The sequence below is a fragment of the Enoplosus armatus genome, chromosome 4, assembly GCF_043641665.1.
Source record: "Enoplosus armatus isolate fEnoArm2 chromosome 4, fEnoArm2.hap1, whole genome shotgun sequence".
Taxonomy (NCBI): Eukaryota; Metazoa; Chordata; class Actinopteri; order Centrarchiformes; family Enoplosidae; genus Enoplosus; species Enoplosus armatus.
The window spans coordinates 22,159,463-22,180,545 of record NC_092183.1 but is presented as its reverse complement, the minus strand read 5'-3'; the positions used below and the strand labels follow the sequence as shown (position 1 = coordinate 22,180,545).

General features: G+C 45.9%; 1 protein-coding gene across 3 annotated transcripts in view; it reads left to right on the top strand.

Moving 5' to 3' along the window:
* The window catches only part of nr6a1a (nuclear receptor subfamily 6, group A, member 1a), a 72,823-nt gene that overhangs the window by 13,911 nt on the left and 37,829 nt on the right, over nucleotides 1-21,083 (top strand). For all 3 annotated transcript variants that reach the window (XM_070904785.1, XM_070904786.1, XM_070904784.1), the window contains one exon: nucleotides 2,230-2,277. In XM_070904785.1, the coding sequence (XP_070760886.1) occupies nucleotides 2,230-2,277 (48 nt within the window). The remainder of the gene's footprint in view (nucleotides 1-2,229; nucleotides 2,278-21,083) is intronic.

The window sequence follows — 21,083 nt, the reverse complement described above, 5'->3', positions numbered from 1 at the left end:
GGGGGGGCAGCTGGCGTGTGTCGGGTCAGGGGTCTACAGCTGTTGATAGCAGGGTGGTACACTGACACAGATAGGGGGGATCTGAGGCACCGACAGCCCACACTCTGCACTCGTCTGGATGTGAGTGATGGAGCTCGCCGGGTGCCTTGTAAGTGAGAAGCGGGCGCCTCGTCTCCAGACGGGGGCCGACGCAGATGGCCAGGCTGCTGATGGAGGCGAGATGGGGAGGGGGGCATAAAACGAGGGTAACCAATATGAAGCAAACAGATTGTTCTGGGGTTGTGGTTAGACCCATATGCTGGTCAGATGATATGTCGGGCCCTGCATTAAAAACCCGATGTGGTCCTGTCACTGTGGTCCACCTCTCTCGCTTGTGGTGCACTATGATTGATTCAGTATTTACTGTGCAGTTAATGAATATTACACAAATTGTCTATGGAAAGCCCTGAACCTAGAGAGAGTTAAGAGATCTTCAAACACTGTGGTTAAGATTTGGTAACGTTTAGGCAAAAAAAGGGAACCAGAGTTGAGTGGTCTTGGGAGAGCTCGGTCAAAAACCATCCACACTGAGCTCTGTTTTTCAGGCTTGGACCAAAAAAAAAAAAAGCTACTTCCTCTTCCTCCTTTGCTTCTTTGTTCCAACGGTCGTCATTTGCGTGGCCATGACAGTTTCGCTTGTCAGGTAGACGTGAGGGTTTAACTAATGAGCCCTGGTGCGAAAATGAGCTGCGGGGTCCCTTCTGACCCCCCCCCCCCCCCCAAATATAATTTGACCAGGGCCCCTCTGTAAAATAGGCCCTAAAGTTTGGGTAAAAAAAATGCATGAGCTACCTTTTATCATTTCAGTTGCATCGTACCTTATTACCAAACTATTTATTAATTGGTTTGTCAAATTATCATAAACTAACCTCTACACTGTGAACCTGGGGGCTCCAAAGTTTCACTTTGACTGGTTGCTAATCCAGCCATGAATTGAACAAACCTTATTAATTCAGGTCCTCTAAGGATGCGGTTTGGGATTTTTGTGTTTTACATCATTTCTCTCTATATTTTGTTTTTATTGTCAATTTCTTTGTTCAATTCTTAGAACTTTTTTCTTTATTCGTCTGTTGACAAACATAAGGAGGGTTAGAGGACGGAGGGAGGACGCCAACCGCCTCTCCTTTTGTATTAGTGAACTGTACGAAAGCCAAAACATTGGCCTCAAGAATGAAGTAGTTGCCGTTCAGTCGAAGGAACACCTCAACCCCCTAGATTTGTGCTGCTGCTGAAGGTCATGAAACTCAACAAACAAACGAACTGAAGGAAAAGGAGGACCACACACACACTTTCTGTGTTGGATTCACAAATCAGCGGCAAAGAGAAGTCATAAGTTAGAAAGCACTCCATCCATATACATGTTGATGGACTGTATACACCAGGAGTTCACTGCTGATACCAAGCAGTGAACTTTGAATATTAACTGAAGTATCTAATCTGTGTGTGTGTGTGTGTGTGTGTGTGTGTGTGTGTGTGTGTGTGTGTGTGTGTGTGTGTGTGTGTGTGTGTGTGTGTGTGTGTGTGTGAACAGTCAGTCTTTTAGCAGTATTGGAGTTAAACCTATATACTATTCTGAATAGTAAATAATAGGCTATACACAATAGTAAATAACAAGTAAAGAGCAGAAATTTGCCCTTTTCTTTGGCTAGTGCTGTGCTGTACATTTTAGGTTCTGCTGTGTGAGGTTGTCAAGTTTAGTTGCAAAAGCTGCTGAATAGGAGTTTGGATTTCTATTCTGGACTCCAGAATCCTCTACCCATAAATAAAAGCCTGTACAAATATGCCCAGCAGGTGTTGGACATATATTCTTTGATAACCTGTTCAAATTAATCATTAATACTATTGCAAATAAGTACCCTAAAATAATAACTCTTGCTCACAACTCCTTCCCTCAGATGCATGATTGCGCAGGCTTTGGTTTTATTCCACTTCATGCTCTGCGTGTCTGCTTTTTAATTTCATTCATCACATCCGAGCAACACAACAGTGAATACACAGAACAACATGATGACTCCTTGTGTGTGAAATTTGGGCTGTGACGTGTGTTGTGTCTACGGTGTTGAGGGAATTTCGGGAAATAGTCCAATAAACCATCATTTTATCATGATATTAACCTTTAATTTCAATACCTGTGTGAGTATGTGCATCTCTAACAGCTGACCTACCTCTGTGTACCTTCCCCCCCCCCAGGCTTTTACAGTAACCATCCACTGGAGTCCGAACAGACTGACAGCATGGGTGAGTGCAAACTAAAGACACAGCCTAGTCTATATATATATTCTCTAGCACTGACTCTTCACTACATTACAGTTGTACATGAAAAAAACAGGACTCACCTCTGTTCATGCTACAGTGTGGGTCAGTCATAAAATCATTAGATAGCAGCTCCATCTAGTGGTAAAATAGGAGGGATGTAACCTTTATTGAATGGGTTATCATTTCCTGTCAAGTCCACAAGAGGGGAGTATAAACTCAATAATAATGGAGCAGCTTCCATAAGCATTGGTCCTCAGCAGGAGTGCTCTTCAGCAGTAACTAGTGAAAACGGTGTGTGTGAAATACAAACAAGATGGTAAGAATGAGAGCAGCTATGCATTTATAATAACAGGATTATTATTGTTTATTGTGTCTTTCTGCTTTTCTATTCTGTTCCCTTGGATAACTTCAGCCTGTGCAGATGTGTGTTGGTTGAATGGTCAGAGAACGTAACCTCCTTAAGTGAAAGGCTGCCACCCATGCCGTCATCACAAGTGCCTCTGCATCGTGGATTAAAATGCAAACCCTGAAGATGTGAGATGTAAAAATGTCATAAACGGGTGACTCTTTGCCCAGAGGGAACTGGGAGCAAAGGGCCAGGGGTGAGGCGATGGTCCAATGTTAAGGTCCAGGTTCAGGCGAAGTTCACTCGGGGCTCCCCTGGCTGCCATCGCAGCGCCAGGTGGCACCACGGGAGGGGTCAGAGGTCGGACACAGTTCAGAAAACCGCTGACCTCGCCGTGACTCCGCGCTGACCTGATTGTGCACGGCTCTCCTCCGGCCTGGGCTTTCTCATCAGTCCCTCTCTAAACCTGTGAGAGGAGAAAGGAGGGGAGGGAGGGTTGTGTGTGTGTGTGTGTGTGTGTGTGTGTGGGGGGGGGTGTTCGCTAAGAAGTGGAAGAAAGCCGGAGAGGAACTATTAAACCTGCGCACACAGTGAATGGCCGGCATTGTTGCGTGCTGCTGGAGGAGGCGTGGATTTATGAGGCTGAGCCTGATTGGGTCGTAAACTTGACTAGGTGGGCTCGCGGCCGCGGCCACTCTCTCCCCCCTGTTGGCCCTATTCTCCTCCCAGGATGCCTCGGTGCATGCACCGGGCAAGGGTGACGCTGGGGTCAAGGGGGGCTGAGGCAGGGCTCCTCAGGCTTGTAAATGCTCTGACAGGGGTGGGAATTCAGAGACCCCCATTCAATGACCAAAAAACCCAGGTCAGGGGCCAAATAGCTGTGTTAGCAACAGCTGTTTTCAACACTAGCCCTGTAGATGAAGTCCTAACGTCAACTCAAATATCTCAAACGAGAGAAGTGTCGTGTTTGTGTTTTTCCTCGACCCTTCATCTGAATATTTCCCCACAAACTTGGAGCGTCGATCGCCATCTTCATGAAACTGCAGATGGCCATTTATTGGGGATTGATTTGTGGTTCATGGGGTTATAAACCTATGAGAGAGTGCAGTTCTCTGGGCGCAGATGTAGCTCTTTGGGGTGGCGTTAAAATGCAGAGTCCATAAAAGCTGGAGCTGCACACTTGTTCACACTCACAACGTCAACAATTATTTATCTTTTCATAGTTGTCATAGAGGATAGAAATGATCGTTTGGTTTTTCCTTAAACATTCAATTAAAGGACGTCTCTTGATGCAAGTATATCCTTTACATTAGAATCTAGATTGTGACCTGTTATGCCTCTGGACTGAACACCCCCCCCCTTTCCCTTTAAGTCCAGTGACATAGCTGACCAAGTGGGTCACCAGTGGGGTTATCAGGCTTCTTTGGTAACTACCTCTGTTTCATGGTTAATCATTACCAGCTGGTGACAAGACTCTTTCTCCTCAACTTTGCCCCCGAGTGGTTTCACTGTCTGGATCTACGTGTAATTTCCAGTTCTTTTGTGGTCAACTTTAACCATCAAGTCTTGGTAAATGTACACAGTAGGCAGGAAAGTTGAGATTAAATAATAAATGTCATATATGACCTGGAATTGTCCAACTGGATAATCGGTGTGGATGAAGTTAAAAGAAGCGTGCGATACGCCAGGAATGATTAAATGATGTTTTTGAAGAATATCTCGTTTCATTGGTCATCCTCCAGTCATGCAGCCCGCCTCCACAAATCGACACAAGCAGCCAGGCCTCCTGTGAGCACCGCACGTTCCAGGCCATAAGGGGGCAGTAGATCCATGCCTGGGCCGCCATGTGATGCATGCTCCCACGTGCTACCTGGACCCAGTGAACTCAACACCCATATGGAACTACTTGGCTGGAGCCCAGCGCATGCCTTTCCTTTGTCCTCACATAACTGGGCTAACTTCATATGCCTGTGTCCAAAAGTCATTCAAGATCACCAGGTTTTCATTTTGCTACACGGCCGAGCAGTCAAACACTTGACGTCTGCCTCAGATCCCTCTCTTTGTTCCTTTTGAGGTGTGTTTTTTTCTCCTTTTAAAGTGGATTTCACTGTTAGCCTAAGGGCTGCGTTTGACTGAAGTGAATGTATAGATAAGCGGATGAAGAATGAAAGGCCACTAGTAGCCTTTTTTCTTTCACTTGATTTTCCTTCTCTTCTCCCATGGGTGCCCCAGCCTTATGCACTCAGAACATGGCGTGAGTGCTGCGAGAGAGTGTTTGGGAGCTGCTGCTGCTGACCCCCGTGCTTTCTTGTCATTTTAGCCTTTAATAATTCATGATTAGCCTAGATTTGATTCACTGTCCCTTTTTTTTTTTTTCCTTGCTTGATGCAAGTTGCGTTGGCGTTAGACTCGGGGTCAGCCTGCGGAGTGTTTCCAGGTCAGGGAGAAGTGGGTCACGCTGTTCCCAGTGTCAGTGCCTATAACTTCACAGAGTGTGATGACAAAAGCCCAACTCCACAGGGATAAACAAGCAGACTTTTGTGTGGCCCTAAATATATGTAGCAAACAGTATCCATCCGCCGCATACAGGCCTCTGTAGATATACTGCTTCATTCAAAGCTGCGGCAAAGCTGCACTGACGTCTAATTAAGTCATTCACTTATTTATTTGTGGATTAATCCCTCATTTAAAGTCCGTAATGTAGCTTGAAAACGGCGTACTTTCGGAAGCTTCATTTGATAGAATTCTAGGTTGTTTCAGAAAGGTTTTCACCGGGACAAGAAGATAAACTTCTTCTGAGATAAACACGAGATAAGAGAATTTATCGTTTAAAAAAGTGAAAATTTAAATGAATGCCTTATAATACATTGGTTTTCACATTTGTACTAGCTCACAGTGCTGTGTATATATACAGTATATATGCAGCAATTATTAGTTATATTGGACTCGTTTTACACCTTAAGATTTCTGTTTTTATGACTAGCACTTGAGGTAGACGGCCTGTGTACATGAGTGTGGAGAAACAGTGTTAGTTTGCTTGTTGTTAAAAGGCAAGACGGGCCCCGGGGGACTGCTCCTCACCCCCCCTCCCCCCCGACACTTTCCCACTGTAAATACAGGAAGAAAACACACATTATTTTTTTTGGTCTGCTCTGGCTGGAAAACAGCAATGTGTTTGAAATTTCCCAGCATGTTAGCATAACCTTACAGGGCAATTACTGCGAGATTATTTCCATGTGTCCATATCTCCTCCAATTACATACTGAAATGAAGTTACGAGGCTGATTAACTTTCCGTGAATTGTGGGCACACATTGTTTCACTTTTTAGAAGTATATCTATTTGAGTGGGTTGATTTGAATGGAGGTAGAATTGAGCGTGTTTCACCTCTGTGCTAGATTTTAGTTACAGTACATTTTGGGTGCCCTGTAATTACAAAAGTCCCAGGAAAAAAACCCCACAGCAGCCTGCCTGTCTTTTTAAAAGTGACCTTGGCCTTGGAATCCCTGGAATATCATGTATGAGTTTTGGAAAGGTGCTGCAGACAAGTTTGGGATTTTTAGGTCAGGGGATATTGGAATACGCAAAGAACAGTAGCTTCATGGAACAAGGCTGACAGTATTTTTCAGCTTAGATTTTCAACCCAAGTGAAGTGGAGAGTGGACAACATTAACAAACAGGAACAGAATACAATTTTGAGGTCATGGAAGCAGTCGCACTTAGTAATGGAAAAATCGGAGAAAAGCCATAGAATCCAACATCTGGGTCATGGTGGGAAGCCTGCTCAAGGCAACATGCTGAACCCCCCCACCCCCACCTGTGTGCATCGGATAAGACTGAGGCTACAGTCAGCAGAACATAGAAATAAATAACACCAAGAGCCTCATTCCTGAGCATATGCAAGGCCAGTATGAAATACACACTCTTGAATCACTGGTCTAAAACATGACGAATAATGTGGTGACAACCCCAAACAAAGGAGATGTTCAAAATAGGATCATTTAATGTTTCAGACTTTTATTGACTTGATATGAAGGTATTAAGATCCTTATTTCACAAGATAATGCAAGTAGATACTATACACATCGGCCTGTCTTCATTTGTCAGCATCTTCGCAACATCTGTCCAATGAGAAAATCCGTTTCTAGGAGGCCTTCTTGGTCTGTAGTTGTTATTTCCCATTCACTACACAGTAACGTACTTAAATTTAGGCCCCGAACCTTAATACTTTTTGAAATTATACCGTCTGGAAGTATAGAAAATTGGGAAGTAGTGAAAGTCTGGTCAGATTCGTCTTCCTCTTCTTCTTACCTTTTTGTTTTTTTGAACAGATAGTTCCTGATTTAAATTAGAAATGTTGCCAATGTGATGGTAGTTTTATTCAGGCAAAGTTCATGTACAGCTGCTTGTGCTTTAGGCATTTAACTTAACATAACGGAAAAGATAAAAACTGAGGTGTCATGTCAGTACTAGCATTGGAAAAAGTTGAAACAAAACCCAGCAACTTACATTAACTGCTTGCAGTTCTCTAAAGCATACCTCTTTTTTTTCCCCATTCAGATTCATACAGTTTGAAAATCTACACCTATAAATCAGCCGATATTAGCTTACTGCATCATTACTTCACCCAAGTGTCTACAAATTGACTAATTGTGGAATCTTGATTGTGGTTCTGCACTGAAACATGACTTTACTCTGGATAATCTACAGACCTGAATAGTGCGAGTAGTTTCCATTGAAACCATTTTCTACTGAAGGAATGGGCCCCATAAAAAGCCGTTGACAGAATGTTCTTTTGATTGTCTGGGATGAGGTGTTGCTGTTGAATTTTTCAATTGTGCCTTCACGTCCATTATATGGGAACTCTCATAGCTGAATATCAGAGACCAAAAACCAAAACTGACTGCGTGTCTAGATACCGCCAGTGAGTGAGAATGTGTTTATCCAATGTGGGTGAACTTTAAAACCAAGTTTAAAGCGCACACACTGTAAATCTGTAAATGTTGGAAGCACAGCGAGTGGTAAGTATTTGAAGAATCTGAAATTCAATGCTGGGATATCCAGTACTGTGACATCGGTACACTGCACACAGTGTGCTTGTGTTTACCAGCCTTTGGCCAGTGTCTAAAGTGTAAAACTTTGGTTTACCTTCATTTTCCACTTCACTGTTGAACGGCGTGTCGCATCAAGTGTTTGGGTACACATCCGCAGCTCTCGTCCAGCTCTCTGTGGCCAACTGGTTACTGAGGTGTTTGAACCGCAGTCTGCATTCATTGATCAGTGAGTTATTCTCATGTAAACCCACCGACAGCAATGAATGTTTATTGCAGCCTTAAGAGTGACCGCCCCCGGCGTCACACCTGATCTGGTGTCCGAATTGTCAGACGGTCACTGGTTCGATGCGTTGTCCACTCACGGACTGTGGTTCTGCATTTTGCTCTGGGTGAGAGCAGAACAGAAATACCCCCCCCCGGCGGCAATGGCTTCCAGGAGGTCATGTGCACATGAACTGTGGCGTCCCTCAGGGTACAGTCAACGGTCGATGGTTTTGGTCAGAGCTCAAACTCACCGACAGCGTTGAATGTTCACCGTGGGCACCAGGAAGGACCGTTTGATTGATAGCAGCTCTTTGACTCGTCAGAGCAAGTCAACCTGTGCAACACGTGAGCAACAGAAATCTAAAGCTGCGCAGCCTCTCTTTGTTGCTGCAGTTTGACACAGACACGTGGAAAACCACAGAAACGCTCGTTGGTTCCCATCCAACCCACATATTTAAAATGTCTGCAATTCAAATCCAAGCATATATTTTGTTTTTTCTGCCATGATGTCAGACCTGTCTGTGTTTTTATATGTCCAGCTCAACTGTCAGCAGATGGTTCAAACAATGGAAAATACTAACGTTGTAACGCTAAACGTCATCAAGAAAGACGAGCTAGATATAACTGCGTGCTGTGAATATCGCAATCCTGTGTGTGTGTGTGTGTGTGTGTGTGTGTGTGTGTTTCTTTTGGTCTGTGCGGAGCAACTCCATGACAAGACATATTACGCAGAGGTTCAAATGGCGTTGATGAGAAGCCAACGGGAGCGAGGAGAGGCGGTGATGCAAAGGTTTGGGTTTCCTTTAAAATAGCCCTGCAGACGCGGTGAACGCCATCATCCTCATCCTCATCCTCACCTTTTGCATAAACTACTAACAAAACTGTCCTCCGTCTCTGCCAAGATTGTGCTTCTTTCACCTTCAGCCTGCAGCAAGAAGAAGAACAAAAAATGGGGAGTGGGGGGGATCAGATAGGGCATGAATAAAAGGACAGAAGACGACGTCAGTCAGGCGCGTGGAAGGAGGCGAACTGTGATCAGAGAGCGCCGCTGTGCCCCACAGCTTAAACTAGTGCGCTGCAGTGTTGAGCTAGTTAGAGATTACTGTTCCCTTCACCCTGCGCTGAACCTCAGCTACTGCTCTGGGAGTGAGCCTTCCTGTGTTCGCCTCTTTGAGGTTGGAAAATCATGCAGTCATGTTTTATTAATGCTCTCTCTGTCTGTCTTTCTCTGCTTTTCTCTCTCCCCTGTTTTGACTGCTTCCCTCAACACAGAAGAAGAGATCTGGAACACTGTATTTTGTTTGTTCTGCATCCTCTTTTTCACGTCGAAATTTGGCACTTTATGTAGGTTGGGGGGGGGGGGGGGGTTGATTTCAAGAGGTACCGAAACCTGTTAGGGGAGGTAGTGAATATGTGATGCAAGTCATTGTAGAGAGATTTGTTGCAGTTCTGCAGGATTCGTGTTCTGTTCAATCTGATGGGGGGGAGCAATTGGATCTGCAGATTTTCTCTGTGTTCTCCACGGCCTCTCAGAAAGAAGCCGCACTCTCCTGCTTTCTGCATAATGAATGATCACTTTGGGAAGAGAGAGAGAGAGGCACAATTCACTTTCTCCTGCTTTGATGCAGTTCACTGACCATGGAGGAGGCGTCATCATTACCACAATATAATATTAAAACATTTCTCAATTCCGTGTGCTCCATGTATTTTTTTTTTATTCCCATCTGCTGCGTACACCCAAACAAAAGCCAAGATGAATTCGCCATAAATAATTTTTAGGAGAAGTTATTTTTGTGTCACGCTGGTATTCCTACTTAAGTGTACAAGCCATGGCCAGGTGTTGTTCTTTTCCCCCCGTTTTTTTATTATCTCTATGAAGCCCTCACTAGCTAGACGCCCCCCCCCCCCTTTTTTGGTTTTTCTTTTTTTCAAAGAATACATTCTACCACATTTTCCTAATTTCTCTCTGTGTTTCCACTCACAGACAAGGTGGAAGTAATAGTTTTTTCAGTCCCTCTGGCTCGAGCTTCACTGGCTTCCCTCCTTGGCACTTGTACTGTTTGGCTACATGCCCGAGACACACAGAGGCTTTTTTCATTTTCAAATACCCCCCCCCCCCCTTTTTTTCTTCATCTGACTTGACTTCCGCTCTCCCAGCACTTCGGATGAATTTATGGGAAATGTATGTTAACTGACGTATTCATCAGTTTGAGGCGTGGCCATACTTCCGCATCGGGGGCTCTGGATAATACTGCTGCTGGCGTGGTCTCCGGAAAACTTTTGCATAACTGACAAACTTGCACAAAGTATAGCTCGTGTAAAAATAGCTGGGCGAGCATGGGAGCCTGACGGGGCCGGAGTGAAGAGTGCAACAGTGTGACTGAACCAGCGTGAACCCTGCGTCGTCAGCACATTCCAGGGGTTGGACAATGAGAAGCACACAGTGTACTCTCTGTCGTGTTGCCTGCATAGCTGGCTGGTCTGCAGCCAGGACTCCGTGCTGCCTGAAACAAGGCCAATGCAACACAGATGCAAAAAAAAAAAAGAATTCAGCAAAACAAGCTCAAATTCTTTACACGTACATGTCACTTATGTTGGGACTGCACGGACTGCACATAGCATCTAACCGGTTTCTTGTGAAAAGGTGAACTTGGGGTCAGGGATAAGATTAGACGTGACTGAAAAGTCGATCCTTGCATGCAGAGTTATCAGTGTAACCAGGGTGCTGTGGTTTTTCTTTGCTTAAGCCTTGTAAAAGGTTCAAGGACCTAAACGCTGACTAAAATATGGAGACGTGGTGGGATGTGGGAATCTATTCTCAGACTAGAACCCCAGGGGAGTTTAGTTTGTGCACCAGGAACAAGAACTCAGTGTTGCACATACTGTCTTCTCTCTTTCAGAGTTGAGGTTAGTCAGCTACGTTTGGCTACGCTTCTGGTATGATCAGAAAAATCTCAGCCGGGAACTGAAATGTTTTTGAGTCAGGAACTGATCTGGTGAGTCCCGGGATTGGAAGATGGATGTATCCGCCCATCCGAAAGCCCCCGACGTCCACGCCCTGACATTCCACCGGTTTGTTACAGTGTAAAAACCACACTCTGGTTTTCTGCCGCGAGCCCAGCCATTTTCATGGGATACTGTGTTCCTTTCACTTTCTCATTTCACAGAATCTCGCAGGCATCGGCGAGACCGCGAGGCGTCCATTCCCGCCACCAGACATTCAAAACTCGCTTCATGTGCTTTGCTCACATAACTGTACCCACAGTTTAACCTGACACTTCCAGCATAGCTCAGATGCCTGTTCAAAAATACTCAAGCTGGGGCGCTGCCAGCATATGCTCTCACACACTTTCCCATCCCATCATGCTCTCTCGACAATTATTATTATACAATCCACTGGCACTGCGAGACATCTCCTAATGGAAGTGCATGAGGGAGATTAAATCACTCGCGCCGTGTGTGATCCTCTTCGTGGGCAAACTCAATCAAATTCAACAAATATGCCTTAATTGCTGTGTCAGTCACAAAATAGGCTTTAAGTCAGATTGGACGTTTTAATATCTGCTTGAATTAAGAAGTTTATAATGAGATTTAGCAGTGCAGCGGGTTCATGCAGTGTCACACTTAGCTGTCACACTGCTGTGTTTGTTGTCCCACATTTGCAAATGTGACGTCACGGTGCCGATATAAAATGTGCGAGTCAATAAATAGATTAGGGTTAGATAAATGTAAGAGCCCGATAAAAGGAGATGACATGCTGCAAAGGTCGCTGGACTCTGGGGTTGTAGGGGTTACTGTGTGGGTCCCGTCTTTAAATATACAAAATATTGGCACAAAATTACAGCATCCAGAGAGCTTCAATTCTGGCATACAAAAATTAAACAAACTGTGCCCGTGGAGAGAGCGTCAGGATATTTACAGAACTTTTTCTGTCAAGCCTTGGTGTACGTCTGTGGATCTCGGGGTGCGCAAAACAATTTCGGGGACCATTTGACAAGCCCTACTGGCCGAACCTGGTTACAGGCAGCAGTGTCCTGGCTGGCCCCTGCTCCAGCGTGGGGACTCCTTCGGGCGGAGCGCCAAGCCATTTCCAGAAACGCCCTGCCTCCACGTGCCATGGATCATCCTGCCAAGGCTTCCGGGGGTTTCGTTTGCAACCTTAACTGTGGTTGAGCCAGCTCCTATCTCTGCTGCCAGCTCCTTTCTCAGCATTAACCCGTTACTCTCTGTTTTCTCTAACATGCCGCCCTCATTGTTTATTATGACTTACCCCCCCCCCATCTTCCCCTCAGTTCTTCCTTGCAGCAGCTAGTATCCTCACCGTTTCCAGCGCTGATTGACGTGCCTGTCTGTCTGCCCTGTTTTTCTCTCTGTCTCTTCCCTCTCCGCTGTGCACCCTTTTGAACCCAGCGTTGATGCACTTGATCACGTCACGTCAGTTTGGCTCTGGCTGACTTATCCACTCCCGCAGCATGGCCGAGAGAACTGCACTGTATGTCACACTCCTCTCTTCTCCAAAGCTTTGTCGGCTCATTTCAGTCATGAGCGCCGAGGCTGATGAATATGTATCCCAGGCTCTTTTCGCAGCAGTTTTGAGGATCTCTAACAAAGCGGGATGAGAGAGCCCTTTGTGGTTGTCTTCTGGATTTAACCGTGACATTTCTCTGGAGCCTGCTGCCACTTTTTTTTTTTATCTTCAACAGACTTTATCCCCAGGTCAGACTTGCGGCCCCTTTTTTGAACGCTGGCATTGTCAAAGCTCACACCCAAAATCCTTCCTCTGACTATCATATTTCGTTATTCGGCAACTCGGTCTGTTTGAATCTCGGGGCCTTAATTGAGTCATTAAAGCCCAGCCGAAAAATATCTTGCCAAACACAAACAAATGTGTCCTTAAGGAAACCCAAACAAAAGGTTATACAACGCTCACTTATGGCACGTAATCCACGCTTAATCTGTCGAGTCGACGCAGTGCAGTGGTGGGCTTGTCGGCCGAGCGCAGGGATCAGCGTTTCCCCTCGTCTGCCCACCGAACGCTGCACCCTGGACCGCAGTAATGAACCGCTGGGAGCAAGGAACCGGGCCACTGCCATGATCCCCATCATCTTAAAAACACCCTCCGTCTCCCGCACCCACCCCACCCACAGAGCAGGGAAGCCTCACACTGAGAGATTTGGAAATAGCACAAATAGCGGGGAGGCAGAGGAGTGAAAATCACAGGCGGCAATTCTGATTTCACATTTCTGTTATCAGTGAGAGCCAGCAGAGTGAGCCAGCATGGGAACGACCCGGATACTGATCGACCTTTATGCGGCCCAGATGCTGCCTGTGCCACCTTATGGCCAGGCGGCGGCCAAATCCTTCTACCGATGCAGCAAATGCCCACAAAAGACAATGGGAGATACGCAAAGTTTTCACCTTGACTTGCGTCATTTCTGCCATTTATCTGGCATGATTAACCATGTCACCCTCCTGTACCACACTGTCCTCCATTTCAGCTCCAGTTCAAAACATAAGCCCATAATACTGGCATTGTTAGCGCCTTGCTACACCTACTAGACAAACCAAAGCCACATTATCCTTTTTTTTTAACTTTTTTTTTTTTGCGTGACAAACATTACAAAGCATCCCGCCCTGTCCCAGTAGGGGAGCGTGTCGCTGCATCGCACCAGCAGGGACACTGTGTCCTTAATGCGCTGTACTGTGCTTTGTGCTCTGTTGACCTGATCAGCTCCGCCTAAGCCAAAGTTAAGCTCATCTTTTTGTTCTTCTGTATTTATGAAAGACCGTTCACTCCGCTGTGGATAAAACTTGTGTGTGTGATATTTTTAGAGATGCATAAATGCACGGCTCTCAACGGCAGGCGAACGCTGCAGTATAAGTCGGGGATGTTTTTTGAGTCGAACGTTGCGGCAGTTTTGAGTCGGCTGATCCTCTGCATAGCAGTTTGACGACTGCAGCAGCAGAGTTGTTGAGGCCAGTGCTTTGGAGAGTTGCTCAGAGACTTAACCCTCCTCCCCGGCACCTTCCTCCTCTCTAGCAGAGAGAAAATCTCTGCTGAATTCATGTCTCCTTTCAGATTTCTAAGAGGCGTTAAACCTTTCTGGATTAAAGAAGGTAATCTGACAGGCGGAAGATTGTATTAGCTGGAGTGTTGGCAGAGCTTTTAATTTCTCCTCTCTTTTCATTTTCCCCTCTCAGCCTGCCTCTCCTGCTGACCTGCTAGATGGTATTATTGTGTTTTTTCTTTTGAATTACAGCAAAAACATCCACATCTTCCTTACTATTCACTCTTCTCTCCCTCTCACGCGCTCTATATCCCACTCTTTCCCTATCTCTCTCTCTCCTACCTCTCTCTCCGGCTCTTCCAGCAGTGACAGCATACTTGTGTGAACCCATGATTTATCATTTGCTAATCCGTGATGATTATGGAGCTTTCCACAAGGCCCTTATCTGTTGCTGAGCCCGCTTTTCACTCCATAGCTGCCAATTATCTTCCAGGCAGCCTGCAAACAGACCTGTCTCTGTCAGCCAGCTGCAGAACCGCCACCGAGGCCTCTTACGCTTTATATACCTAAAGTATGCGTGCACGGGTGCACCAATGACAGGCTGCCTGGGCACATTTTTGGTCCGAGTACTCGTTGAAATGTCAGGCTGAGAGATCAAATCCAATGCTGCATTTTGTAAATGTTCTGCACTTTCACCAAAAGCTTCAACTCCGCATTCAGCATCGCCTGCAGAGGGCAGGGCCGTGTGGAGTGATGGCTAAAGAAGATGGTTTGAAACTGCAGCTGAAAAGGCAACCTGTCCATCATGGACACATAAACTGCTCGACAAACCAGAGCCAGTCATGGCCACTGCCTCACTCTCGGAGAGGAGACGAGGATAAACAACCAGCTGATGTGAAAAACCCTGTCCGAGTCACCGTGGTGACAAATGCTTCTGACAAATTTTTAAGCTGCTGATCTGAATATTCGTCCTGGACAGCTCTTAATGCAGAGAGATGATATTAATTTAGTTACATGCTGCTTTTGGCTAAAAATAAAGCGTAGAGGATGATCTGTCACAAGCTTTTACTTATTTGACTTGACATCCTGAAGCTTAGATATTAGTATATTAGCATCAAGGTCAACATTCTGCTCGCGTGCCAAATCTACCACCCACACAGTTAGGACGGACAGAGCCGCGGTGACGATGCCTCACTGTGACTCATGCAACACTTCCTGTGGCCAGGCGTCAGGACAGCCAAGGTTGGAGGATGACAGCATGAGGTTAGCAGGGAGCGAGGCCTTCTCCCCGCGGGGGAGGGTATGCAGATCAAGGCGCGCTCAGCTGATGTGGCGTCCAATTGTCAGCGTAATGGGAAGTGACGTGCACATCAGAGCAATGTGGGTCAGAGCGCCAGACGACCAGCCCGCGGCCTGTATCTGCTCCGCCTGTCTAATCTGCTGCAGCCCGACCAGACGAGACTCTCTAATCGACCCTGATATTCACTGAACACACATTACCATCTCCCCTCACGCTCCGGAACGCACACACGGCACGGAGAGAGTCCTCTATCCGCCACGTTTAAGAGAATTAAATGTAGTGGGTGCCGGCGGAAAGAATGCAATTCTCTCGCAAGACGCTGGATCATTAATTAATTGACTTGATTGAGATGAGCACAATACCCCCCCAGCAAATATCATGTTGGTCAACTTGGCAGGGCCATTTCTTTTCTTTTTTTTTGTACTTAACCAACGACCCACTGAAAGCATAAACAATCCAGACTTTACACTTCCATTTATCTCCCCACCACCTCTGCTCCTCTTCCTTTGATGCAATGACCAGTGTATTTACAATATTTTCCCACGCTTTCATGGCTTTTGAAATATTTACGCAGACGGCTAAATAGAAATGCCGGGGTCGCACGGTTTCCCTGCAGTGTGATATAGATTGAGCTGTGATTTTTTTATTTTTTTTCCCCCTTCAGCTGGTGAAAATGGGTTGGATGCTTAATAGGATTCCCATGACATGGTCAGGGGCTGGCGTCTGAAGGGAGGAAGAGGAAGGGAAGGGAAAGGCCGGGGTGGGGGGTGGGTTGGGCGGCAGAAAGCAGCAGCAGTGGTAGAAAAGAAAAGAAAGAGCGCAAACTTTTGCGAGTGTTTGCTTAGCACCTGTGTACGGACTTAACTCTGTCGTAGCCAGAGGGAAGTGACACATGGGGGGGCCTTGAAGTATTTTGACATTTTCTGCTCAGACAGGTTTTTTTTACGGCCGGGGGAAGAGGCCCGTAGGAGTTCAGCCTGTGCGAATCTGCCTCTGCCTCATCAAAGGCAGTCATTTCCTGTTCATTTCAGGCCCCCATCCCCCAACCCAGAGCTCTTGTCTGCTAATCCCACCCCTGCAAACTGCCCCCCAGCCCCCCCATCCCGGGCCCCCCTGCTGGTGTTCTGCCCGCCTGTGCTTCAGCTTGCTACACTCCAGGGCTGGGGACTGGGAGGCTATACGCTTTGTGTCAGCAGGCTCTAACAAATCCTCATTGTCCCGCGCGGGAGTGGTGACAGAGGAGGAGGAGGGGGCCATCGCTGTCTGGTTTCTATTCAAATCCAGGTACACACACACACACACACACACAGGCCTGGGAGGCAGCAAAGGGGTGCAGAGGGGCTTACAGAGCTCCAAGCCTGGGACCAAAGTCCGTCCAGGCCTGGGCCCGAGGTGCGGGGGTCACAGGAGCCGCTTACACAACAACTGCTGCCTTCTCAGAACTGACAGACGTTATTAGCTAATCAACAAGTGATACTGGACTTCACAAAACCGTCAAGTCATTTCCGTGGGGGGGTGGGGTATAATACATGATAAAACCCCTCATTTTGTCAACAAAGGACTTTGGGTACCTGCAATCCGTAAGCAATCTGTATAAGTTTGCACTGCCACCAAATTTGTAAGAGCAGGTTGTTTTTTTTTCTTCTTCTTCTCTCATTTGGAGACGCTTGCATTAGAGGCCGTGTGTAGGCTGAAGTGCATAGTTCAGAAGCATGTGTTTCAGTGACGGCTCGGCGGAGAGCCTGAGTGGGGTTATGGAGTGTATGACAGCCATTGCTAGTGATGAGGGCTGAGATGTGTATCTGGGTAACAAGACTCTACATGTAGAGGCATTTCAGAGAATGACTTGTCCTCCGCTTTCAGTCTGAGAGCCTCAGATTAGCTACACACACAGTTTTTTTAAATCAATGTTTTCCAGACCACAGCATGTTGTTTTTGTTTATCTGAATTTGTGACATAAAGTCATAACTAGTTAGTTTTTTTCCCCCTAGTTCCTGTAGCGGCTGTGCGTAGCTTCAAAGAGCTGTTTTTTTACTTGTCGTCACCGAGCACGCCGATATGAATCCTGACTTATTTGTGCGTGTGTTGTTTTGTTTCGTCCTGGTGTTAAGCCTTTGTGCTGTCTGTGAATGTGTTTTTGTCAAGGGGGGGGGGGGGGGGGGGGACTACAGCAGCAGCCGTGGTGTGTACATCTGTGATCCGGGGGCAATGTTTTACTCGGTTGTTGCTACTCCTTCACGCACTCAGCTTCTTTTTTTTTTGCGGTGGATTAAGAGCTTTGGACAAAAGCAGACCGGGACAGAAAAACAAAAAAAAAACAAACAAAAAAAAAAAAAAAATATATATAGGGACGGCCAGTATTTCCTGTCACTAGATACATTCCAAACTACGCGACCCCCCATGCAAGCCGGCGGGGAAAACCAACAAAAAAGGGGAATAGAAAAAAACAACCTCTGTGAAAATTACAGTCTCTCCTTTTCTTCCTCTTTTTGTCGCTGTCTGTATTTAACCACCTCCTACATCAACACTTGCTTTGCTGCATTTTCTTCCCGTCACCTCAGTAGTTTTCATGAAACTCTAGCAAGTCATTGACGCTGGCTTTTTGTTAAATTTTTTTTTTTTTGGATTCGGAAACCGTCTGCGCTTTTACAAAAGGCGCTGCACAAAATTTCCACGCAAAACCAGCGCTGGAAGATTTCTCACAGTGATGCAAGGGAAATTATTTATAGCTCATTCAACCAATGCCTTCAACTGCCTGATTTTTTTTTTTCGACCTGCAAAGCATGCTGGGGGTTTCTTTTTAAAGTGGGGAGAGGTTCGAGGCGCAAGGTGAGCGCTTTGAGAGAGGCGGCCCATGAAGTGAAGCATGGTCACCCCTAACCCCAGTCGCAACTCTAACCCTCACCCTAACGCTAAAGGTGGGGTATCCCCTCCCCTCGTGGAGCGGAGCAGCAGCTGGCTGACCTGTCCCTCCGCTGCAGCCTCTAATGGCTGACCTGCCCTGTCTGGACGGCCCTGCTCGCTTTTGTCTGCTGTCTGGCTCAGTTCCTCCCAGTCAAACATCGCTACTGGCTACCACAGTCCGCATTCCCACAGAGCAAGCTTTAGAAAAACACACACAGACAGACATATAAGCACACACACACACACACTTGGCACACTTTGTCCGGCTCACACAATCTCCCTGTCTCCCTCTCTCTTGCACATACATCCTTTTCAAAACTCTCCCACACACAGAGCCTCTGTCTGGTTTCACACACACACACACACACACACACACACACACACACACACACACACACACACACACACACACACAGTTTGAGACAAACTGTAACAAGCATGAACAAATACAAATGTCTCTATGCCTGCCATAAGTGAAAACAAAAACTTATTTTTACACCTTAGCATCCGCAGAAATCGAGTAGTTTTCCAATGGCGTTCTGAATGGAGTTCTAAACAAGTCAAGTGTTTTAATCTGTGAAGTTGGAAATGAGAAGACGATCAGTTCAAATACTCACCTAAAGCGTGGCCAGAAGTTCTGGGCGGCGAGAATCTGTGGTGACTGGATGGAAGAAAAAAAAAAAAAGAAGAAGAAAGAAATCAAACACGAGAGAGGGAAAAGCTTCCATATTCGGGGAGAAACCTCATGTAGACGGGCTGAAAAGTTGCTGCTGAAATGGGTTGAACGGGTTCCTCTCTCTCTCTGTCTGTCTGCCTGTCTCTCTCTGCGCCTCTCTCTGCGTCTCTCCCAGACTCACACACACACACACACACACTTGCGGATACACACTCCTGACACACAGTCGTTCAGTCTGATCTCCCTGCCTCTAGTGGGAACTCAGCCAGTAGTTTGCAAATACGAGTGCCTTACAAATCTCTCTCTCTCTCTCTCTCTCTCTCTCTCTCTCTCTCTCTCTCTCTCTCTCTCTCTCTCTCTCTCGCGCCCTCCCTCTCTCTCCTTTCGTGCTTCTACATAGGTAAACAAGCACACGCATTCCCACATGCATGTACCCCCCCCACCCACACACACACACACACACACACACACACAAGAGCCTGGCGACGACGCAAGTTATTGAACTGCTCCACATTTTCTTGCATGCACTATATATGAGGCAGCTGATGGACAGCAGCACACAGAGTCATGTGTAGAGCAAGGGCTGTTGTGATTGGCTGAAGGCCTGGGAGCTTGGGGGGGGGATGGGGGGGCACGGGCTGCTGTGATTGGTCTGCGCTCAGACCATTGAAAGTGGAAGGCTTCTCTATTGAATGGCTGCGGCTCTGGGTGGAGTTTGGATGACACTGCTCAGGGAAAAAAAACACACACAAAAAAACATCATCCTGAGAGTTTTGTGTCTTTTTTTTATTGGAGTTTTAACTGCTGTGGTAGGACAGCATGGAGGTGTTATGGGATGGATATATACTAGGATATATACATGGATTTACGGCTTATTTTGAAAGAAAAGAAATGACTTAAATGATTACTCAGTTCTCAATAGTCGCCTGTTACATTTCAGTCGAGCGTTTCAGGTCTACATTTGACCCACACGATTTTTGATTAACACTGAAAAGATAATTTGATAAATTGACTAGTCAACTGACAGGAAATTAATTGGAACTAATTTGACATTCGATAAATCATTTAAGTCTTTCAATCATGTGTATAATTACTTGATAAATTCTCTTTTAGAGCCTCAGACAAGCTGTAATTCAGCAATCGTAAACATAAAAGACTAAGACAATCTCCTAAGATGAAGTATTGTAAACACACACACGTGTGTGTGTGTGTGTTGCTTAACGTTACCCGGACTTGGATGTTTTTTAGCTTCACGGCGCAGGATGATGCATGTGCAGAGTCTGACGCTCGAAGGCCGTTTTCATGTGCAGGCTGTGGAAGGGTTCAAGTTTCTCTGCGCTCACCTTGAATCTCAGTTTTGCACACAGGGACGCACTGGCAGGATGTTGCGACATCTCAGCTGGCTTGGGAGCCAATCACGGTCCAAGTGTGCAACTTACAAAAGAGTGATGCGCGAACCTGAAGACCCGAGTGCACATAGTGTGAAGTAGGACACATCTTCCATCCAAATATTTGCGTATTCATCGATTCTGGATATTTCAAGGAGGATCATTTTATATGTTATTCATGTGTCTTAAAACATGTCTGAAGGACATCTTTTTAAATCTACATTCTATTGTTGTTTGTGGTTTTATTTCAGTTTCAGTTAAAAAGTAGGTGTTTTTTAAAATGCTTTTATTCTTCAGAGAAAGGTATTAAGAGAAATTTGTTTTGGCAGAAGTACCGAATTGGCATTGGAGCTGGTGTGGATTAACAGTATCTCCTATTTTTTTTTAGTTTTCAGTATATGTAGTAAACCACATAGTAGTTTGTCAGTTTATGGCCAGTGCTTACTTTGATATAGCTACACACAGCCTTGATTAACCTGGAGATTTCTAGTGCATAAATTTACATCTGAATGATACCAACAAACCTGAGTTATATACATACAGGTTACCCAGGTCTGAGCTATATATATATATATATATATATATGTATGTATAGATAGATATTGTGTCCAACAAGCACAAATTCTGTACACAGTGTGAGGTTATCTCTGCCGGTGATCTCATAACGGTCGATCTATCAAAAAAGGTGTATTGCTAGTAAATTTTACGTTGAGGTGTCTTCACAACTTTAGTAAGACAAAAGTGTGTGTGTGTTTTCCTTCCCCCTTAGTGATGACGGCATAGCGAGGCCTGGAGCGCCGCCAAGTGCTTTCATTCACACCTGATTAGATCACCCTGACCTGGATAACA